General features: G+C 38.6%; 2 protein-coding genes and 1 non-coding gene across 8 annotated transcripts in view; 1 reads left to right on the forward strand and 2 right to left on the reverse strand.

Annotated features, from left to right (window-relative positions):
* LOC129569659 (rho GTPase-activating protein 7) overlaps positions 1 to 24,322 on the forward strand; it is a 114,120-nt gene that overhangs the window by 60,391 nt on the left and 29,407 nt on the right. For 2 of the 4 annotated variants that reach the window (XM_055448744.1, XM_055448745.1), the window contains exons 4-7: positions 12,725 to 13,354; positions 21,508 to 21,964; positions 23,293 to 23,360; positions 23,500 to 24,279. In XM_055448744.1, coding sequence (XP_055304719.1) covers positions 12,725 to 13,354; positions 21,508 to 21,964; positions 23,293 to 23,360; positions 23,500 to 24,279 — 1,935 coding nt within the window. The remainder of the gene's footprint in view (positions 1 to 12,724; positions 13,355 to 21,507; positions 21,965 to 23,292; positions 23,361 to 23,499; positions 24,280 to 24,322) is intronic. The other 2 variants (XM_055448746.1, XM_055448747.1) reach the window with 1 other exon arrangement.
* On the reverse strand, positions 1,082 to 10,833 carry LOC129569660 (uncharacterized). 3 transcript variants are annotated; one of them, XM_055448754.1, is made up of 5 exons: positions 10,391 to 10,827; positions 9,798 to 10,024; positions 7,205 to 7,437; positions 6,283 to 6,699; positions 1,082 to 1,606 (listed from the first exon to the last, which is right to left on the reverse strand). In XM_055448754.1, the coding sequence occupies exons 1-5, from the start codon at positions 10,526 to 10,528 to the stop codon at positions 1,587 to 1,589; spliced, it is 1,035 nt and encodes a 344-aa protein (XP_055304729.1). In that variant the 5' UTR covers positions 10,529 to 10,827; the 3' UTR covers positions 1,082 to 1,586. The 3 variants fall into 3 exon arrangements, with proteins under 3 accessions (XP_055304729.1, XP_055304727.1, XP_055304728.1); XM_055448752.1 differs by lacking the exon at positions 1,082 to 1,606 and adding an exon at positions 5,038 to 5,972 and having other exon boundaries at positions 10,391 to 10,833; XM_055448753.1 differs by lacking the exon at positions 1,082 to 1,606 and adding an exon at positions 5,038 to 5,972 and having other exon boundaries at positions 6,283 to 6,594.
* Positions 22,518 to 22,605, reverse strand: Trnar-ucg (transfer RNA arginine (anticodon UCG)). Its single transcript is given in 2 exon segments — positions 22,518 to 22,553; positions 22,570 to 22,605. It is a non-coding gene; the product is annotated as a tRNA-Arg (tRNA).

The raw sequence follows: 24,322 nt of genomic DNA on the forward strand, positions 1-24,322 counted from the left end.
CAGAGCCCATGGCGTTAATTAGCAAAATTATGACTAGCACTCATAGAGCGTGCAATGGACGCTTTCAGCTTTCGAACGACTGATTAACGATTCTGATAAGTGGCTAATATTTTCGGTAAGGTTTGGCTTACATATAAATGAGAGAGAGTGGAAAATCATAAGCTGCCGATTCAGTCATAAAACCGTTAAAACATTCCATAGTGAGAGAGTGCGCGGCACTCCAATAAAGATAAAGAATTAATTAACAACAGATTTGATGCAATTGCAACAGAGACAGAAACAGACACAGCAACAGCAGCAACAGCAGCAACAGCAGCACCACCACCGATAACCAAATAGCTGTAAACATTGAAATCATGTGTAGTATGACCAACTGACGTCACTTTATGGCTTCTCCAAATTAAGCAAATTTTTTTACGACCGTTTAAAATCAATAAAGTGTATATTTGTTGTAGTAAATTACTCATCATCATCAATTGACAATTTTTACGATGGTTGGCAAACAAAATTAGAAATGCCAATCCTTAAGCGTGCATACACAATGTAAATGCCCGTGATGGTCAGTCAAATAACAGCAACACCAACTGCCAATGAACGAACGAACGTTGAAAAAAAAATATGGGAAATTTGCATTTTTCGTTTGCTCAAAGCCATTTTAATGAATACCATTTGCATTTCATTTTTCATTCACGCGGTCAGTGGACAGTACACAACGCCAAAGTGGCTAATCGAAATGAAGGCTTGTTTTGTCCGCGCCTGCTTCACCGAGCTCCGAGTTTAATATTCGCGCCGCTGCCAAGCAAAATCAAGAGAATCGATTCCGTCAAACCGAAATGCACCGTCATTTCGATATATTAAAATATGCATATGATGTACACGCAACGTCCGTCGCTCTTAATTGACATTTCAAATTTATGCCATCAAATCACAAAGCGGAGAGAGAAAAAAAAACCCTAAACCAAATAAAAACCAATGCAACACATTGTTGGTCATAATTTTTTTTTCTGTTGCTGTTGTTGTTGTCAAGCTTCTCTGCGTTTCCTCTATCAATTTTTCAATGTTTGTATTTTAGCCGATTTTTATGAGAATTCACTTTATTAGGTTTTGTTTTTTGTGTGTGTGTCTTATTTTTATTGTTGTTATAATACAATACAATTTTTGTTTTGTTTTGCTTGGTTTTGGTTCCAATGAATCAAATGATATTCGTAGTCCATATTCGATTTGCATTTGGGGTCATTTTCAACATGGTTGTCAGCGTTGATTGAAATTCCGTTCTGTTTCTCCAGCCATTCATCTCATCGTGTTGTTGTTGTTGTTGGTTTTTTTTTCTTCGGTGGTTCGATTAAAAACCAATTCTTTTTTTCCGTGTTTGTTGTCGTTTCGTCGTTGTGTCGTTATTTGGTGCATTAACAAAAGAAGAGAAACAAAATTTTTTATCGAGAAACAAAAAATCTGGAAAAAAATAAAGCAACATTTTATCGATTCATAAATAATTTATGTAATTGATGGAATTTTGTCTTTTTTTCCGGGCCGTTTGTTTATTCGCCGTTGTGTTGTGGTCTCGCCGCGCATCATTCGTGCGTGCTTCATGGATATTTGTTTTTGTCTGTGCATGAAATCCAACAGAAATGAAAGAAAAAACGAGAGAGAGAGAAATACATTATTTTCATTACATTGAATTGTGCGGTTATTTTTTAATTCGAGCTAACTGTACATGCAACACACAGTTACTGATTGAAATATTGGACAAAACCAAAATATGAAACCAAAAGAGAGAGAATACGCATCAAAATGCTTAAAATCAATAAATTGTGAAAATTATTGAGTTCATAATGATCGAAAAAAAAGTTATTTGATATTTGTAATGAGTATTTGTTTCCGTTTAATCGAAATCGGTCGCTAGTGAGAGAGGGAGATACTTTTCGACGCAATTGGACTGTATCTTCGTCAATTATAATGGGATTGCGTGCTCAATACGAACAAAGTTTGTTACAAAACCAAAAATAAGGTGAATTTAAACGGTTTTCTTTCATTTAAAGAGTTGGTTGTATCTGATTGGCCGCTAATAGCCGTCCATTAGGTTGCGATTTCAAAATTTCCTTCGGGTCGTTTAAATGTGGAGCGGTAATTGAAATTGTGGCTCTGATGATATGTTTAAACGTGTAAGAAAATCCATCACGTTGCCATTCACCATTTGGATTCATTGAAGTGCTTCTTGTAGTTGCACTCGCTCGCTCCGATCGATCCGAGATATGAATGGTAGGCATTCGGCCAGCGGTCGCGATTTGCTACTGCGATACATATCGTTTGCTATTCCAATATAATTTTTCTGGAGTCACATAATACATAATTCATAGTGTTCAGTGTGCGGCCGCGACGAGACAGAGAGCGGGATAGAAAGAGAGAGGAAGTTGCGCGGGAGCGAGAGAAAAGATTTATTAATTTTAAATAAACCATAAAATTTTCTATGATCGCAGAGATCAAGATCATACATGGTGGCCTGAATCCAATTTAAAATACCAAGAATATCATATTGCATATACACACAGCAGCAGCAGCTGCTGAGAGAGTCGATGCTGCCACTGAAAGAAAAGCCATTGTGAAAAAAGCGAGCATTTGTCTTGCAAACACACATGCTCACATATTTCGCCGATCAACGATTTGCCTTCAATTTCGGAGGCTCGCAAAGTCGCGTCTCTTGTCGCATGCAGCAGCAGCAGCAGCTTCGATATGGAATTTTCATTGGATAAATGCACATATATCGAAAACATAGAAAATTATTGTAACAAACGACCACAATATCACTTAGGTGTTTTCACGTCTACTCCACATACATATTAGATTCAATTCCATGTGCAATGAGTTTTTTTTTCACCTACGGTATATTCTGTTGCGTTTGGACTCTCTGGCTTGTAATCTATGATTGCAATCTGACCGAACAAAGCGCTCGACATCTCTTTCTCTCTCAGTCTTTCTCGATCCCTGCACAACAATACACACACCACAGATTGTGTGTAGTAGCCACGCGCAGCTGCTACCTATTCACTGTCGCAGCATCGTAACACCAAAATACAACAATCATATTCAAATTCGCATGATTGCACAAAACCCAAGCACACCAAGGCAATAAGAAGATATAAATGCATTGGATCAAGAGATGCTTCAGTTTTACCACGGTGCGTGCGCGCGCGATCTCACATTTTGCAACAATAATTTTCTGTTGTATGACTTTTTATTGTTGTGTGTGTGTGTGTGAATATTTGCGATTCCATTACTCGCACCATACACCATTTAATGAATCGGTAAAAAAATTCCATTAACAGCAATCGATGCATCGTCAATTTCATTGATCTGATCGTATTGCCGGTGTTTGTGTATTGTGTGTGCATGTTATTTTCTCATCGTTTACCTCTATTCATTCCAAAAGCCAACTGATTGAAATTCAATCGAGAAATGCATATGGTGAAATGAAGAAATTTCAAACACAAACCGCAAATGTAGCGTCGTCAAAGGAACGGTAGTCGCTGGCGCGCGCGGTACATATATTTATTGAAAATGTGCATTCAAATAATTTAGAAAACGGGCAATTAAGGCTCGAATGAATAAAAGAAAATATGATCATGGGATATTGTCGATTGTATACTCCAACCGAGTCGAAATGATCTCATTTGACGATCTTTTCAACGCTATCCATATTTATTGTATGGAGACACGCTCTCAATTTTACTGTAAATTGGACATTAATTACCCATTCAAATTGCGTTTGAAACAATTGTTAGTGGCGACAAGCCACAATTGTCAAGCCGATTCTTTATATTCTTTAGGCAGGCGCGCCGAGATCGAGACGATGGATATTGTGCCGCGCGTCGCATGGAAATTGTCATGTAAATCACCAGTCAATTATTCGAAGATTTTTTTTCTTCGTTCGCTCTCTCTCTCTCTCTCTGTCTCCTCGCGGCAACCAAAATCATCGCGGCAGTGAAATCGAAATAATCAGCGATTTCTCATCGCAAATTCTTAGATAAACTTTGACATTTAGCGCACATACACACGAGCGCGCGCGAGAGGAAAATATCGTATCTAGCGAATGGGTGGCAATGTCTCGAATGTGAAAAACAATGAACACTGTTGTCATCGTCGATCAGTGAGTTTGCGATCGTTCGAGTTGGCTTGCTCGCCTGTCTATTTCACTCGATTGCGCCATTAAAACGAAATGCAAAAATCTGTTTCACATATTCATTCGATGTTTAATAGAATTCATTGTCTCTTTTAATTTTTCGACATTCGTTCGCAAATGAACGAGTGCGATTTTATCGGTTCTCATGATATTGAGTTTTTGATGAGTCACACAATGCACACGTATCTAGCGTGCCTGTGTTTCAGTTTACAAAATCAACGAGAGAGAAGAGCCTATTTGTTGTTTGACTAGACGGGAAAGTTCTCGTTCTGCTTTCGCAAACGAAAAAGAATCGAAATAAAGCGAATTTACAATTTATCGAATGGCTTGCAATGGGTTTTATTTACGTTTATCGGTATGGTGTACTTGCACGCAGACCGCGCGACCCATCTCGACAATCGAATACACAAGCAAATGAACAGAACACGGAAAAATCTAATTTTGCTAATAAGCTGTTCCATTGTTAATTTCAAATTCATGGGCCACGCGCTCGTTCGCTCATTCCATTCGATTTCAGTCGGTTTTGAAAATTGTCGATAGAAAATCTACAACGTGAAAGCAAATCGTAAGCACTCCAATCATCTCTTGAAATGTAAACAATATACACACACGAACGAAAGATTGCTCGTAATGTGGTGTTCTGCACGAAATGCAGTGTGAAAGCATTAACAAACGAATCACAGGCGGACAAAAGAGCAGAAAAAAAGTTGATCGGAATAAATTCCTAGTGACAAAGAGTATAGCAGTGGCTTTTGCAAGAAAAATAAAAGTCTTTCTCTCTTTCACGCAATTGAGCAAGCAACAAACACACACACACACACACACACAACGAACACAGAAAACAGAATGATTTTAATTACCATTAGTTCGGTGCATGTTTATGCATTGCACGTGTCTTTATGCAATGTCGTTCCTGTTTCCCTCCGGTTCTCGCGCTCCTTATTTTCTTTCCACGCCAGTTGCCGTTTGTTGATTACGAAAGCGTCAGTCTAGGTTATGCTCAGTTTTTCTCTTCTGTTATTTGGAATTTGTTTTTATTCTGTACTTGTTTCACTGCCCTTTTTTCCATTTTGCAAGCCGTTTTTCCATTCTTTTTTTTCTCTTCTCTGTGTTGTTTATTTTATGTGTGAATCATTGTGTATTGTTTTGTTTTTTTCTTTTTTCCATCTTCTTACAGTGTGTGTGTGTGTGTGTGTGTGTGTGTGTGTGTGTGTGTGTGTGTGTGTGTGTGTGTGCTTTTTTACCTCTGGTTGCGATTTGTTTGCGGTTCATTCTTCATTGTGTGTATGTGTCTCTCTTTCGTTGGTACGTTTTGCATTTTAAAATAAGAGTGATGTTCCACTCCCACGTGCTAAATTGCCTGCATCACGATTTTGTGACAAATCTCTTGATGATTTCATCCATCGTTGCTTGTTCTCGTTCATTTTGTTTTTGTTCATTTGCGGTGATTCCACGTAATAATCCGTCGCATAGTCATTCATCAATCCGTTATCACCGTCATCAGGATTTGTAGCAAAGTCGTCGAGCAAGAAATACGATTTCTTTTGATGTTGATGTTGTTGCTGTTGCTGTTGCTGTTGTTGATAATGTTTTCCATTTAACACTGTATGCGAAGTCGTGCCTTCAATCAGTTTAGCTTTTGGATGGAGCAGATCGACCAAATGATTCTTTGAAGTATGTGTGGTTTTTGGATTATCTTGAACGCCATTTAGCTTGACAATGACTTCTTCGGAGGGTGTGTAAACAGCATTGAATGACCCTGTTGATGCCAACAAGCTTCGCTTCCGTCGTTGATCTATGTTTTTTTTAGGTTTTGCAAGCGGACGCGAGCGAGTGCGGTCAGAAAGAGAGAGAGAAAGAGAGACGACGACGATGAAGCCGAAGAGGAAAGCGCAGATTGAAATGAATATTAATTGATTGACCTTCGATATTGATCGAATTTTACGGTATTAAAATAAAAACCGAATCGAAGCGAGAAAAAAAATACAGATTGCAAAATGAACATACACTTTTGCAAAGAAAAGATGAAAAAAAAACAAAAATGCAAGAGAAAAATGTGAAAAAATGTAAAAAAGACGAAAAAAAAAATGTAAAATTTAAATTACCTTTTTGTTGAATTGATCGTCGTCCTCGCATCGGATAGAATATATCGTCATAGTCGGCCGATTTGCGACCTCGCATCGGTACAAATGGATCGTCGTAAGCGATACTTTTGGCTGCTGGTGACCAGCTCGATTTGCGGCCTCTCATCGGAATGAAGGGATCGTCCCAAGGTTTAGCTTTGGCACGTTTACTATTATCTTTTGGTGTGCGTCGGCCACGCATCGGTACAAATGGATCGTCCCAAGCGTTAGCATTGTTATCGGCACGTCTGCCCCGCATCGGATAGAATGGATCATCCCATGCTTGTGCTTCAGCTCGTCGACCACGCATTGGGTAAAAAGGATCATCATAAGTTTGAGGTTTTGACTGTCGTCTACCGCGAGCAGGCACAAATGGATCGAATTCCAGAAACTCAGGCCCTGACAACAATGTTTTTTTTACAATTAAGCAAATAAAGAAGAAAGCAACGTACGCATGAAAATAGCAACGAAATTGGTGTCAAAAGCAAACAGAATTTGGGAAGAAAGAAAAAACGGCGCAAGCAAAAAGTTCATTCCAAAAATTAGACAAATGAATAGAAAGCATGTTATTTGAAGCAGAGCGGGAGATGAAGAGGGAAAAGAGAACGAATATACATACGATTAATAACTGTTCTTACGGTGTGCCGACGAGAGAATGTTTTTTTGCGCGGCTTGTGTCACAACTAGAACAAACCTACTGACATTTATCTTTTCTACGTCAAATCTAAAACTATATAATGTGCTCATTTTTTTTCATTTGTTCAACCAAAATGAAATGTGCGCACAGGAATTGTAGTATAAATTGTATGTTTGCTATATACTTGTATATGAAAAAACAAATCAGTTGTCTACGAAGTGTACATGTGAGTTGATAAAAAATCAGATAAAAAATAGCATGTTATACCCAAATGTCGTGGATCGGTGTCGTCACTGCGAACGAGCATATAGTGTGGTTCTTCTGCACCAGTAAATCCACGATCACGTCGTCCGGGCGGACTCGTAATTTGTGCACCTTTTACGTTGACTGGCAAACTGAGCTGCTTCGATTTCCAATCCAAATAATTAGTTGGAAGTGTTATTTCAGCCATGCGCGGGATTTGTTTGAGAAATTTATTCTGCACTTGAATGTTGTTCAATCTGTAAGAAGTGAAAAATGGAGAGAGAGGGAGAGAAAACGACGTACAAAAGACATGACATCGACAGCACCATTCACTTACCAAAATAATAATCAAATGTTCGATTAACTTAACGGTACATGACAATCGATTTCGTTTCGTTTCGCACATAAACATTTATTATTGTATTCAATCAAGTATGACCTTTGCTCGGCAGCCGCCAATTCATCAAAATCACTCGGCAAAAAAGCCATTAGTCATTGCGAAAAGTGATTGATATTTTACACACAGACACACAAACCAAAGAAATGCTGCTGCTGTTGCCTCTCTTGATTGGTGCATAATTGCGCCAACTGAAAGTAGCACTTTTCATTGTTATTTTTACTTTTGGATGCCTCAATTGGGTGCGTTGCAATGCAATTCAATGCATATCCCGCTGAACATGATTCAAGAGATGTTTGGCCTTTGTTTTCCATCACCATCACTCAGTTTTGTTCCAGTTTTACACACGAATTGTACAGCACTGCAAGTCAACGATTAATTATATCGTCGACGACGTCATAATTGTGATCAATCACTCGTCAAGTGGAAGAAATGTCGAAGAAAAACTTGGCTGCAGCCACATTGAGTGAAATGAGTGAAGAAACCACATGCACCACACACTTCTTTTCTCTGTCTCTCAATGTTCGAAGTGTATCTATCGATCGAAATGCAATTGGCAAGGGTTTTCTCGCCGTGGCCGCGACCGCGCAAACACAAGTATCATTTATTAATTCACAAGTGTCGATTAAAAGAAACCTAGACGTGTATGAAGACATCTGTACTGAAATGCTCTTCTATAAACAGATCGTGAGCTAATTGAAAGAAAAACGGACGGAATATAAACGACGAGTCATTATGAAGAGCGCGCGCGAGCAAATAAATGTTGTGGCGTAAGACCAATATTATTTCGCATGACGCGTGTAATAAGACAGAGATCAGTTGAGTGCGCACATAAAACGGATTTCAACTGTATGAAAAGACATTTCGATCAATTGAGAACACGGCAGCTGATTCATACTCCCCAATCAATTAAATCATTTGATAATTTTTCATGAATGAGCGAAAGAGACTTTCCACATTGATTCAGCATGGAAGAGAAACGTTTTCGCCAAAACCATTGACGATGCCATCAATAAAATGTCATAAAAAACAAATAACTCATAAACACATACACAGCACGAACCAGCTTTTTGAAAACATTCGTAATGTTTTTTTCTTCTTCGCTTATTGTTTTGTGTTCATTTCATTTTAATTCATTTTTCACTACAAATTGTCATTTCTTTTGAGCCATTCGAAAGTGCTGTTGTTGTCGACATGCCGATCGAACAAAAAAGCAAAGCGAAACGCACGTCCTAAGCGATGCTTTTCCTCTGACTGCGTAACTAGTTTGAGTACAAGAGCGATGCAAAAACAAATGAAATGATTAATATGCTTCGCTTATTGGCCATTATTACTTTCGATTAAATGCGCCACAAAAATGAGCGCATATTTTTCATTGGTCATCGCCGTTGTGTGTATTCATAAAAAAAATTCAATAGGTTGAAATGGATTGTGTGATCACGCTGCTGTCGAAAGTGAACCGCAAACGATCTCTTTCACATGTGAAATTTTCATCGTCATCAATTTTTCAATTATTCTGGAAGCAATCAGCATTTAAATGCGTATGCTTTGAGAGCTCACTCACTCTCTATCACCCTCGCTCTCTCAAGAAGAAAAACAACAATGACAAAAGCCCGTTCAATTTACATGTTGTATTTGTTAGAAAAACGTACGCAGGAAACGATGACAGGCAACAGTGAGAGAGTTTGAACAGCAAACAAATGAACACACACGCGCTAACTGTCGGTCGTCCAATGGATTTCGAATGAAACAGCTCGCAACTAAATTACGCATTTTAAACGAAGTGCATAACTCTTTTTCATAAAGTTCGTTGTATACGCAACAAGTCACCAAATGGAATAGCGTATGAAAACAAACGAGCGACGAACAATGCCAATTGATTAATTTATTACAGGGAGCTGTCACTTTTGTCAGTTATGAAAATTCCAAACTCATTCGTCGTCTCTCTCTCTCTCTCTCTCTCTCTCTCTCTCTCGTGCGTCTAATGAAATTTTGTGTTGTGGCCATTAGCATTTTGATTGTAATTATTTTCAATGACCAAAACTTGAGCAACCAGCACAAATTGCCTCCCGCGTGGTCCAAAAGAATTTCACATTCTTCACACGTTCTTACATAAATTCATGTAGTGTCTTACATAAAAAAAACGGTGTATGAAACAAACGAAAAGAAAAGATCGAACTGTGCCTTTTACTATCTTCCGTATTGTTTTTTTTTTCTTACCTATCGTCATACATGCAATTTTGGTATCCAGGACCGCAAAAGTAAAGCCGTAGAAAATTTATTGGTTTCTTTGCATCGTTGTCACTGTCCTCGGGCAGAGTAATTGCACCACTATTCAAAGTTGATCCAGTTTCTGTGCTGCCGCCGCTGTCGTCGCCGCCGACGATGCCGCTGCTGCTGCTGCTTCGACGAAACCTGCTACTCTCATAATGTTTGTTAGCTGCAAGCTACAAATTGTATCGTTTTATATATAAGCGATGTGGTTGTGCGTGTTACGAACGAGCGAGAGTGTCGGTTTAATGTTGCAGAAAAAAGGGAAGAAAAAAACAGATTCGATTGTTTGATCTCTTGATTTAATGATTTGATCAGGGGGCTACAAAAATGTAATCTATGGCGCAAAAAACAACAACAATATGTTGTTTTATAACCATTTTTTGTTCTGTGAACAACATGTGATGTTTCGTGAGGCGCTTTGATCGATCAGTAGCCAATACGTGCTATAAATCGATTCGAAACAAATGAAGAATTGCTTGCATGTTACGCTTGCTGCTGCTGCTGCTGCTGCTGCTGTTTTTTTTGTCTTCAATATTTACCTCGAGGGCTGATTGTTGATTATAATTCTCCGTTAATCGATCACTGTAATTTTTGTCAAATGCGGCATTTTGATTGCCACGAACCGATTGAAACGAAACCACCAGCAATATTATGAATGATTGGCCGTTGATCTGCATAATTCTGATTGGGTAATTTTTTTTTTCTCGTACGGCCTTGGAAAAGGAAAAACAACAACTAAACGAAAAATACGACTGAAATGCTTTACTTCAAAACTGAAATCACTGATCAAACCGAAACACAAAAATCGGTTTCGTTTCCAATGTTTTTTCGGATGCACTGAGATCACACAAAATGTTCGCACACTCAAATTGTCACTTGGGTGGTCATATTTTCATATGTAATGGAATTCTTCTTTTTTTCGCTTCTCTTGTAACTTTTTCAACTGAATCGTGTTTTTGAACAATCCCGTCCCAAACTCGGGAGTGAACTAAGAACAATAACATCAGCACATTGGGCTTTTATACCATTTTTAATGTGGCAAACGAAAAGGCACGTCATCACTTGTTTGTTATCATAATCCTTTAGAGAATTCAATCGATGTGGATCACTTTCCTATTTTCTACACCGTTAAGTTCTCGTTCGCTCATTCTTTTTCTCGTCTGAGAGTCATACACACAAACGGAGTGACACTCACTTGTAGCACCGAAAACGACACATTTCAATTTCAACAGAACAAAATACAATTATATGCAATGGTATCAAATCACTCGCACATAAAATTGGCATGTCAACTACGGAAAAATGTGTGTGTGATAACAGCAACAACACGAAAAAAAAACAATGCTTGAAGAAATGTATTTTTTTTAAGTACATGGTTTTGATGATGAATACGACATAGAGAGCGACACAGAGAGAAAAAAAACCGGTGTACTTTCGGTCCGCCTTTGCGATAGAATTTCATTGGAAAAAAAAATGATGGATTTCCGTTTTATTCGAAATTTAAAGAAAGAAAGCAAAAGAATAGCGTATGGGACACAAAATGAACATTGGTACTGTAGAACTTGGCACGAGCTGGCAAAAGAAAGTCATTTGAAGGTCTTTGTGCAATGGCGAGCAAGTATTAAAATATCCGCAGGCTACTCAAATTCAATAATTTCTCCAGAGACATAAATAATGTGCTGGACCCATGATTTCTCTCTTTGTGTATGTTATGCTTTATTCCGTGCATTTTGTCACGGTCGACTTTTCGCATTTGCAAAGAATGAATGGATCGATTATGGAATTAGAATGTGGCCGCGGCGGCAGAAATCCGATTCATCATAAAGGGACACATGCACAGCGAAATGAGCATAAAAAATAGAATTGAAAGAAGCAATAAGCAAGAGGTATGACATAAGAAATACCATTTAGTCAGCTTCGGTGTCAACCCACTCAAACATCTTTGGTCACACGAAGAAATGTATCATACGTGCAAAAATGTATGGCGCTCATGTACGCAAAATGGCATATGTTCAATTAAATTCTGGTTCACCTACCTCATAACACTGTCATGAGAGCATTAGCCGCATTCTGAACGCTCAAATGGATCATAGAGTTCGACCATTATAATGGTGCTTTACATTCAAATCCATTGCCATTCGTTTACATTCACCAAAAAGTTTGCCGCTCAAATTCGTTTTTTTTCTGTCTCCGTACATGTGATTCAATCTAATTGGTTTTCATAAGATTAAAAAATAAAATAAATTTTATTAGCCGGCCAACGGCCGGTCAATGTGCTGCTGGAAGCTATGAAATTTGCTCGTAATTTATGTGGAGCAATAAAATCGGCCACCGTTTTTATATACATTTTTCTCTTTTATTTTCATTGCATAATTTCGGTCTGCGTGTGTAAAGTCATACGAAATTGAGTTTGGCGGACAAAAGTCTAGAAAAACACATCATCGTCTCGCGAAAGAGATGAGAGAAAGAGAGATGTTTTGAATGAAAAAATGAGCAGCCGCAGCAACAGACGAAGATGAAGGGGGAAAAAATCACATAAATTTTAATCTCAATTTAAGTCAACTTTCCCATACGGTTGTTTGAGTGAACGCCCTGAGCATTTATAATAAATATCGAAATCAGATCAAGAGCGAACATATTTACCTTTGCTATAATCCACTGCGGATTACATACACCGACGAGTCGTCATATGAGTCGCGATGCAATTGGGATCGCGTCGCGTCTAGCAATGTGTACATTTCCCGCGTATTTGTTCATTTTTTTATTATTCATTTGGTCAGATGACGCATGATCTGAGAATGAGTTCTTGCATGTTTCCAATCATTTAATTACAAATGGAAAAAAAACTAATTTTTTTCTTCTTCTCATTACAGCGTGAAATAAACGAGGTTCTTGAACAGCGGAAATTGAATGGGACAGCTGCACCGGTCAGCCTTCATGACCAGAATGACATCATTAGAAAGAAAGAAACGATCGAAATGAATCATAATCGTAGAAATGGCGTTGATGGAGCATCAGCGACATCATCAGCAGCAGCGGCAACGAAACATGACAGTTTGCTAGACGCACATTGCAGATTGAATGCGAAAATCATACGGAATGCCAGCAGTTTGAATGCGGCACCGATCAGTGCAAATCATGGTTCGACCATTCGAAAGACAAACGAATGGGCCGAATCGATACTCAAGGATCTGGACAATTTGATAATGTCGAATCAACGATATACGGCCGGCTTAAGTAATCCGATCATCAACGCTGCATCGAATCAAACGATGGCCAATGCAGCCAACGCCGATGTCACTGCCACAGGGCCACCGAAATCGCCACAGAAGCGAAGTACTATCATAAATGTGGTATTGCGAAAAACAACACCGTCAACATCGCCAACCTCGCCGACCGCACCAACAGCGTTCGCATCAACACCGACCAATCTAAACAAGAATCAAACCACGATCATTACAACGACTAAAGACAATAATAAAATGCCCAAACCGGAAAAACATGTAAGTGGCTTTGGCTTCTCGCTTCTTGTACACTCTTTTTCTGTTGTTGTTGTTTTAAAAAATCTGTAGTTGCGTACGTTTTAACATTATATATTGGATTTTCTCTATATCTGTGACCATTCTCTCTCCCTCTATCGTTGGTCGTCGTTATCTCGTCATTTGTTTTCGTCATCTCGCTGCAAATCCCTTTGATCACATTTCACCTCTATCACCTCCATCGTGTGGTGTGTAGAAAGCGCTTTGACATCGCCAATTTTGCACACACTTTGTTCGTTTCCCACCACCAAACGACTGCAACAGCAACAAAACGAGCAACGAAAAACTTTCGCAGCATTCGCAATATGTACATTAGAACCCATTTATAATTACATCGCATCATGAGATGAGCGCTGATAAACATAATCATTATGATTTTATTGCTGTATCTCGTCTTCGTCGTCGTCGTTGTTATTATTGTTTCACTCGGCAGCGATGGCGGTGTGTACTGTTGTTAATTTCACAACTGCCATTGTTTTCACATCGTTTGCATCGGTTGTTTTTATCTTCTCCTCTTACATGTTTGAAAAATATGCGCGCGATTCAAATATAATTAAGTTTATGCACGATTCCGCGCGAGTGTGAACCGAAGTCGATTAATGTTTTTATTGTCTTTGATGGCGTGCGCGACGGCCAGAGAAAGAGCCTCTTCTTTTATCATGAATGGAACCGTTTTGTTTCTTTTCTGCCGTTGTATTGTTTCACACCCGGTATGAAAACTATTAATAAGCTCATTAATGTGGTTATTTCATAAGCCCTTTTTCGCCTGTCATTCAATCGAGCCCATGTTAAATAATATCGTCCATTAAATGTGATTATTACTTTGCGTTCGTTTGTGATTCTGTGTGAGAGGCCATCGAATCCGCATTGTCGTCGTCGTTGTCGTCGTGCGTCTCTCACCGACAATATTCGATTTCCGTGTGCACTTTGACAAGAGCTATGCGTGAGATTAACATCTCTCTTTTTTTTCTCGAATTGATTTCTATTTGCAGTATTTCCACGATTCATTTTCAATTGTTGTTCGGATGAATTGAAACATGCCTGGATACGGTTGGTGTTATTCCCTAATGAGCAATAATTACGATACTCTCGCAAATCAATTGCATATTTTTTTTCGTTTGCAATTTTATTGAATTCTATCATTGATTTCTCTCTATCTTGCGCATTCTTCCATTAATTTCATGGGATTTAGTTTGCCTTGAGCTTGACTTAATTGAATGTGATTCGTTGCGAATGAATCGAACTGAAAGCGGAGAGAAGAAAAAAATAACACATTAAATGGATTTGTCATGAGCACTTTGCTATGCGCTTTTGTTCGAGGATTATTTTAGCGATAAATTAAAAAAAAATTATGTGAGAGAAAAAACTAAACTATACGAATAGCAGTTAGTGAGTAGCTTCATATAAATACAGTTCGTAAAATTGCAAATGAATTACTGGGAAATTAGAATCATTTTAATGATTCACTTGCAAATGCCACGAATGCAATTTCTCACTTTGGAAATGTGGCGTTTTTTTTCTCTCGCGCGATTTTGTCTATAAGGTCAAATGCCAATAAAATGCATAAAATACTAGTTCAATTATTTCGATGCTCGTTTCGAACTTTTGCGTTGAGTAATCAAAATAACACCAGCAATAATAACAAAAACTTTCTCTCAATCTGCATTTCAACAAGTTTTCGTTGCAAATGTAATTAACTGTGTTTGCACTTTAAACTTTGCAACAAGCTGTCTCACTCACCGTTTGTGTGTGAGAAACAAACCGAAGTATAAAACCATCGCAGAGCAGTCATTAGCGAAATGGTCTCAAAGTTATGAGTAAAATTCATACTCAATTGCGGTTTGCAACTCGTGCTAACCCATTTCAACACCCAAACTAATTTCTGCTTTTATTTTCCAATCAACACATCGCTACTCGTCGTTATACACCGATCCGATTCCAATCCGCGTACAATTTGTTGTGTGTGTGGCGTGGCGCGTCTCTTTCATGATAGAAAGCGCTAAGGTGTTGTTTCCGATTAAAATTTGGCATTTTCAACAAATTCGTAGCCAAACTCTATTTTCTTTAGAAATAATAGCATATTTCCTTGGGTAATTTCGATCTGTTTGCATAAGCGCTGCAGAGCAGCGGCATCATACTATTTTGTCGTAGCTACCACCACCTCCATTGCGATATATTGAACTGGTCACCACAAAAACTACAAATTCGATTTCTAAGTACTGTACCAAAAACCCATTATATATTTTGCATTGGGTTGTTGCTGGTGCCAAGTTGAAATTGAGTTGCATGCGGTGTGCAGAATTGTGTGGCTGTTCAAATGTCGCTTTAATTTTGCCACACAGCTGGACTTTTTACGTGCGATGCAATTGAATGCGTCCATGCCAGCGATCACCAGGCAACCAACCAAACAACCAGCTAGCCAGTCAGTCAGCTAGCAGCTGAAACCAAATCGCCCAAAGATAAAAACTAAGCAAAAACAAGAGAGAGAGAGAGAGGAAGAGAGAGAGGGAGAGAGAGATAGAAAAAAAAAACCAATGTGTACAAAATATCGTTTAGTCCATGTCAGCCACACAACAAATTCCAAGAGAGAGATAGAGAAACTCAATAACACGTAGTATATTCTATCTACTGGCAAAAATCGGCATCATGTTCACTTGCGTAATCCCGCCATGCCATTCGGATTACATGAGCCTCTTGTACATTCATACGGTGTGTCGGTCATTCGTGTCATTATATGTTCGTGAGTTTCTCTCACTCTCTTGGCTCTCTGTCTGTCTTTCTCATTTCACCCGAATTCTCTTATTTTTCTAATGCGAAATCAAATCGCATCGCACACATTATTGCAAACAAAGGAACAAAAGAATTGGATTCGAAATGGATCGGTCGTTTGAAACATGTAAACAGCATGTATTGTTGTTGTTATATGAGGGAAAGGAAGGGCCGATTAAAAACCATATAGTTTTTGGAACATGTTTCGACGGTTTTAAAAATTGGTTTTTAGTTCACTTCCAAATGTCCGTTTCGATTCGATCGTTTCTGAATATGACATTTGCGCGCTTCGTCTCAAGCGGTGCCGAGCACGTTTCAAATCACTAGTCTCTGTGCTCTCTCTCTCTCGCTTTGCTCGCGAAAAACTTCGACGGTGAGATGAGGTTTTTATCATAATTGCAACAGCAGCAACAGTGGTCTCGCTGAAAGCGTTTACAAATCGTTCGCATGAAATCACGTCCACACCACACAGTTGAAACACACCGAGAATTATTCTACACGGTCGAACGAGCCCGGGTCCCAAATGCAAAACTCTAAATATATTGAGAATTATTAAGACGTGATATATTTAAACGTGACTATCGACTTTTTTTCGCTGTTGCTGCTGCTGTTGCTGCTGTTGTTGTCGTTACTGCGATTGCATTGTCCATAGTATTCATATTTTGCAATATTCGAGTGGAATAGCGCATTTTTTTCGTTAGAAAAGCGTGCATATTCCTCTAGCTGAACAAGAAGTCAATGCAACTGTACGACGCTGATCAAAGCACTTCATTTGCATGGCCAAACAAGTTCATGTTTTAATTGCGTCTCGAAGGAGGACAAATTAATTCAATTAAAAGTCGAGTCAAGATAAAGAATTTATCCATGAATCACTTGTTACTTCGGCACAAAAAACGACGACGACGATCCGAGTTGATTGATTTATTGCATCAGCCGGATGATGCGTCATTAAAAAAAACTCACGCAATTCGTTCGATTCACTTGTAAATCCAATTCTAAAAAAATTAATCCTAAAAGATTAATTAATGCCATTTATAAAATATGTCTTGCAGCAGCGGCTGTGCTCAGTGTGTGACAGCTGGAAAAGGGGAACGCGCGATTGTCTTGTCGCGCACAATTGAAATCTTGAGAAATAGACACCTTCTTCTTCTTCTCTATCTCTTTCTCAATTCACTGGTGGAGCTCTATAGCTCTTTCTCTCTGGTTATGGTTCTTTCGCCGGTTATAATAATTGGTTTGTATTCCAAAGAGTTCAATTGATATGGTTTGTGTGCAATGTGCAGTCGTCCAGCAAGTTTTTTTTACGCATTGCACAAAATGCACGGCTCGCATCGGATTGCATGTGAAGGAGAGAAGAGGAATATTGAAATTGAATAGGCTCATATTTTATCTATTTATACTCTTGATTTCTTCATAAAGATATTGATTTGACACTTACACACCCAGCTCTCCGTTTTTTTCTTCTCCATTCGCTTCAATTCCTGTGAGAGTAAGAGATTCTTTTATCTCGTCGCTGCGTCTCAAAAGGAGTGAATGCGCTGCAGCCTTTTCTTGAATACCAACGAAACAAAGAACAGCCAGACGAAAGCTGAATATACTCTTGTCAAGGTGTTCGTTGTGTTTGTGAGCGCACAAACACAATCCATTCGATCTGTGCATACAAAATGGGTGAGAAAAAAAAGACTGTGGTCCTTTGTTGAATTAACATAAAATTGATTGCGATTATTCAATATGTTTGGGTTAAATGCAGCTCAGGAATATACATAAACAGCATGAACGAACGCACATTCAACCGATTACGATGTGCTGTGTTTTGCTTAGGTTAAACGCATTCCATGTCGCAAAACAAAACCTTGAGCTGTTGAACCACAACAGAAAGGATTAAACTTATGAAATATGAAGTTTTGAATCTACCTTTATCAAGAATGAATGAGTCAAGCGTATGAAGGATTTTCCATTTCATAAATTACTCAACGTCATCGTTGTTATTCTTCTTCTTCTTTTTTTAGATGAATAATTCGACAGTCGATAAAATTGTTCGCTGTTTTTTTTCGAATAGTAATTTTCTCCAAAGACGTCTCTATTCTCGGTTTCATTGTTCAATCGATTTAACTTTCGATATTAAAATTACACGAAACTACTTGTTATAATCATAACCCGCCCATCGTAATGCGACTCACTTCCCACTATTTTTGTATCCAAGGCGAAGCATCTGAAATCGAAATATTCTCATTGCAAATAAATTATTATGAAATGTATTGACTTTGCATTGCTCAATAGAGACCGTTTTTTTTGCGCGCGCATTACAAGAAAACAATGGGCGATTGTAATCAAAGAGTTATTGAAAGGACCACCACTGCCGTCGCCGCCGTCGACGATACAGTACAGCAGAGACACAAAACTCAATAATACACAATGAATCGAAATTAAAAGTTGTTGTGTGTGTGTATGTTTTGCACATCGGAACAATGATATGGGTGCGATTATTATTGAGCACGACGGTTTTAATTGTCATTGCTTCGGCGAATTACAACAGTTTCGCAAGTTATAATTGTTATGTTTTCAACGAAACAAATAAACATACAGCAAAATCCTGTGCTAATCTCTCGCTAATGACTACAAGCGGGAATGTGCTTGAGTCGAACGAAGGAGAGATGCAGAGAGAGTGAGACTGACTGCTTATGTGCGAGCGAGAAGGTGGTATGCCGCAACATTCTCAAGATTGAGTGCCGATCAATGAAATGAAAATATGGATTGAACCGAGGAAAACCAAGATACATAAGAGCAATCTGCATATCTCAAGCATTTTCTGTTTTCAATCATTGCTCATTTGCATAAACATAACAATAACAACGTATGCATAGTACAGTGATGCTGTAGCTTAGTTGGGTGGTCAACGGTTCAACGTTGCACACCCGGCCAACACAAACACACATTCACAATGCAAACGCAACCTTTTAAATGCAAATCACTGTGACATTTAATCGATCGCGCCGCAATTTATCATCTATTGGAGAGAGAGAGAGAAAAGAGAGAAATAAAATTAGTTGCAGTGGCTCCTGAAATTCTTTTCCACCGAAAAAAATCACATCGCGTGAGTCGTATTTTGATAAATGATAATGGTCTACATTTTGAAATCTCAGCATTTTTTCACGTTTAATACAGACTTCGGAAGATTGTGTGACTTTTTTGTGTGTGCACTTCATAAATGGCAAACAGTTTAATCGATTTTTCATTAATTTCTCCCTGTGAGAAAAAAAAACGCGAGAAATAAGGAAGAAGAGGTGAAAAAAGAGACGGAGGATGAGAGAAAATTGCCCAAAAATATATTTCAATCATGTTGTATATCATACAAACTTTGAGTATTTCTAAACATAAATATCATTTATTTCATCATCATCATCGTTGTCACCAGGCAAGCAGAAGAAAAAACGCGCGCATTCTCGTTCCTTGCTTTATGACAGATCGAAATCAATAATTTAATTTAAAACTCGTTTTGGTTTTCCCTTGAAATACTTTTCTTTCTTCGTTCGCCAATTTTGTACACGACAAGATCCTTATCCCGACTGACCAATTGATCATTGCTGTTTCGCCAAATCAGTACCTACATTTGACTTGATTTGCTTCGGACCTGGATTCTCGTTTCTCTTCTTTTTCGATATCATCTGCTTGGCTTATAAATAATTATTTCATATTTCTACAATGTTCTTTTTCATGCACATTCTTCTGACTTTTGTGCATCCGGTTGACAAAGACATCCATTTTTTCCTTCGATATTTTTATATATGTGCTCTGCTAAAGTGTTTGCAATGAAAATCCAAGTAAAATGCATCTCTCTCGAATGTAATTGTGTATTCAGTACGCGTTGCAATACCAGAGACCAACCGACGTGCGTGCGTACGTAATAATGGGCAGTAGTATGTTGTTGCAGCAGAATTTTACGGTGCTATTGAAATCGCACAAAGAAAAAAGAATGAAGAGAAAAAGAAAAACCAAATCGGTTTAAATTGAAATAAATAAATGATTTACTGAGAGACCTGTCTAGAGACATTAATGTAAAACCTGCGCTTGTAAGTTAATATGAACTTAATTCCATCCATAGTTTTCCTGTTTGTCGATAAAACAGAGAGAAAAAGCGAGTGCAAGAGAGCAAATGGGTATAAGATGCCAGCAATCTTTGGGTTGCATTCTCGCATATCATTCGCTGCTGCAGCCATCGTCGTCGTCACAGCAAAGACCTAAGCTGAGGTGTATAAACACGGCAAGCAGAGGGAGAGACACAGAGAGAGAAAGACAGAGTCTTCCGAGCCAGTTAAATGAATGGAATATCGTCACATAAACAAATTTAATTTATGCACACAGCACACCAAATACGGCACCGTATTTTTACTATTCGATTATGTTTCCTGTGTATTGCATGAGCTCTGAGAATTCGCGCTTCGTTTTGGGAAAAAAGACCCAAAGAGAGAGAGGAGTGAGACGAAGAGGCATGTTCATAAGCGAAATTGAATCAAAGGAATAAAATAAATTGAAAAAATGTTTGCATCCACCCCTTAATCCAAGCGCACTTCGCGTTTTCGTTGTTGCTCCTTTCTTCATTTACTTTTGATTCGATTTTTTCCTCTCCTTTTTATCATTCCATTACGTAGTAACTCATCAAATTCAATGTGTGGCCAAAATGTTGCCAAGCCAATATGAAGTGCTAACCTCATTTTGACAAGATTGTGTTTCCATCGCTAACACACTCGATTCCAGGAACCATGCCTGTAGCTCGCGATGCGTCCGAAGATGCTTGGCAGCACAGATTAAGTGGGCACAAAAAAGTTCAAAGTTGACAATGGATACAGACAGTAAGAACGTCAACCCTCCTTCGTCATTGAATCGCTTACTCTCCATTTATCTTTCATTTTTTTCTCTCCATCGTTTTAATCAAAATCCCAAGAAATTGTATGAGCGCGCGAGCGATAGTATTATTTTTGTTCTTCTAAGAAAAATCTTCCCGAGTCGCGGGCAACATGAAAGCAACACATTATATGCCCAATTACTCGATGCGAGTCATTGTACCGCGCAAAGTAAACCGAATATCGAAAGGAAATGTGTGTATATTTTTGAACATTATTCTAATTTCCGCACTAACTTTCAAGTTTATATTTTCCTTCTGTTTTCTTTTATCGACCAAAATAATTGAAATATTTTTGAATATTTCCCAATTCATCGTTTTCCTTGCTCGGAATTTTCCTTTTTACTTATCGGGCCACTGTTGCCGAGTGCCCGAAAAGAGATGAGATTTAACCGTTGCTCATTCATGTGTGTGAAATACAAAAAAAAATTCTATTAATAATTCACAGACATACATTCCTCTGCAGTCGTTTAGTGTGAATCAGCGTCCAAGAGATCTGCCGCTATCATCGTCGAACAAAACAAATGGACGTAAATATGCCGCTGTTGCTGCTATCGACATATTGGAAAAGTATTCAAAGCAATTTGTTGACTTGCCGCCGCCGTCACAGCCACCGCTGACGTCACACGGGAGCAATAACTTTCCCGTATTAAAAATCGAAGAAGAATTCGATGACATTCCCATGACTAATGGCGCGTTCAGAACAATATCCACACAAACGAGCCCTGTAAATGAATTGAATGCCGGCGGCCGAACGAATAATAAAAAAGACTCTTCAAATAGCCTGTGGACATCGGACGAGTCGATTTTAAGGAGCGGAGAAACGGTTGATGAAGACACCAAATCGTCAGCATCATCGTCGGCATGCGAAGAGACCGGCGGTGTTATTAGCTCCGGTAAATCAGGTAATTTTTAACTTCTTCTCTAGGGCAATTCAATTCTGTTGAAAAAGAAACAAACACATTCTCATACGATAAAAAATAGAGAGTTTGCTTTGAATTCGGTCGCAATTTTGTTTAAGCAAAAAAGCCAAGAAATGTAGTGGAATGAGGCACACAGTAGCAATGAAAATATGAACGTATGGACAGATATAAATATAATTAAAAAAGCGCCTGAATTTATGCAACACTCGAGCAGATAACATATGACTGCCGTATGAGTTGCTTGTTTTAAGTCTATTTTTTGCGATAAGAAAAATGTTTTGTATACGAAAATAACAAAAGAGAATGCAACAAAAACAATGAAAACATCCAAAGGACACACTCGAGCGCGGAAACACGCGAAGGGCATTGATTCACTTTTGACAGCATTCGGAATAAATGTTTTCCACGCGATTTTGCTGTGTATTTTTGTTTGGGAAATTTTTATTTCTTCATAATATTTTATATTATTGCATAAAAAATGGGAAAAAATGAGAAAAACTACCAAATTTTGGGCATAGTAAATAGAAAAAAAAGACGACCGTATCAGTACTCGAAACTGAAACCTTTGGATAACAACCCTTGAAGAATCGAAGTCCAACGCGCTTCCATTGCGCCATACGGCCCACCATAGGTAGCTGGATATTACCGCGTTAAAAGAGTCCATACTCCTTTTATGCGCAGAAGCCAACTTGCACCAATACCAACGCACTCAGTGTACATACACATTGGAGTACAGATCACAGATAGGGTGTGTGCGTGTTATCGAACCCTCTGTGCATGCAGTACAGTACACAGCATTCGCTGTATGACAAGCAACGCAATCGCATGCAACGGGAAATGCTCATGAACAGATAGATGTTTCACTGTTTATTGCTTACGCAAATAGAATCAATTTTTACACAATGAAAATATGCATTCGGAACTTGTATTCACAATGTTCAATTGAAAACAGAAAATTCTTGTTTATGACATTTAAACATGAATACAATTCTTGTTTGAAATGAAGATGAAATCGATGGAAAGAAATTATATCGAAAACATTCAGAAGAAAATCATATGAGAAACAATGTAAATGTCAAAGCCCGCTGTGTTCAATGGGTTCCGTAGCTCATTTTATGTAATTAATTTGCTGGGCTAAATGACTTCCATCCATATCTTTCTACCTGTGTATCCACTCGACAGTAAATCTCGAAGCCAGTTCTTGTAATCACCATCGTTTTAATTATAACCTTTGCGATTTTTCTGCTAAATTCTTACCTCAAAACCCTGCTTATGATTTGGATTAAAAATTTAATTGGATTTCCGTATAGATTCATCTGGATTAGACAATGACAATGCGGAGAGTGGTATAGGAACAGCAACGCCGCCCAAAGACCAGGTAGGTTTTTTTTATTCTGTTAAATGTTACATTTTCCGCCATAATCCATACTCAATGTTCATACAATGTTTCACCGAGAAAAAAAAATGTTTGAAAAGGCAAAGAAAAAAAAAACGAAATAAAATTTCTCGTTGATTAGGAAAATTGGCGTCAGTTGAAAGCGGCACAGCAACAGCAACAGCAGCAGCATGTGGCCGTTACGCGAAAGAATTGGGTTCGACAAGAGAGCGTTATGACACAAACAAATTACGATGATTTGATGCTGGCTGAGCCCGTGTCACCGTTGCACAAAATCCACCATCAATTCGATTGTGCGGCCGCCGATGATCTGGACAATTTGGATGTGTTGAGCTTGTGCGAAGGAACAACCGATGAATATGACAATATTACCGAAGACGATTATCTCTCTGACGATCGAAAACTGGACAAAAGTATCGATACAGCATCATCATGCACAAAAAGTAGCAGCGCTGAACGTGACGACGATTCGGATGTCGTTATTTTAAGAAATCAGAGCAATGCAACCAATCGAGCATCGTCCGCGTACAGTTTGCCTCGCGAATCGGTGGTTCATCATCGTTTGCATGCAACCTCCTCCGTATATCCAATTCTTTATTCGGACAAATCGTTGCACGGACTCAAATCGGAATGTAGCAGTAGTAGCAGCGCGGGTAGTGCTACAATTAGCAATTCCAGCCGAACACAACTCCCGCCGCGTCAACGACCATTCGTACTTCATTTGCACAACGAATCGGCATATCATCATAATGCTCTGGAATTGCCATCGCCCAGCAGTGCTTCGTTGCACAGTGGCCACGGCCACATTACCATGCAAGAGCTCACAACGAAATGCAATTCAGCGCCGATTTTACTGAAGAAAGAACGCAAACGAGACAACGACTTTGTCGGCCATCCAATTGTAAGTATATCAACAGACAATTTTATTCTTGTTCTGTTTTTTT

The sequence above is a fragment of the Sitodiplosis mosellana genome, unplaced genomic scaffold (genome assembly GCF_009176505.1).
Source record: "Sitodiplosis mosellana isolate CC-2019 unplaced genomic scaffold, AAFC_SMos_1.0 Smas_scaffold_38, whole genome shotgun sequence".
NCBI classification, from domain to species: Eukaryota; Metazoa; Arthropoda; class Insecta; order Diptera; family Cecidomyiidae; genus Sitodiplosis; species Sitodiplosis mosellana.

Excerpts from the sequence above, each read along its gene's own strand:
- LOC129569660 (XM_055448752.1), bottom strand. The coding sequence starts at position 10,528 with ATGCAGATCAACGGCCAATCATTCATAATATTGCTGGTGGTTTCGTTT. Across the intron at positions 10,025-10,390 it reads ATCAACAATCAGCCCTCGAG|CTTGCAGCTAACAAACATTA; the intron begins GTAAATATTGAA and ends TACAATTTGTAG. Across the intron at positions 6,700-7,204 it reads CACCGATCCACGACATTTGG|GGCCTGAGTTTCTGGAATTC; the intron begins GTATAACATGCT and ends CATTGTTGTCAG.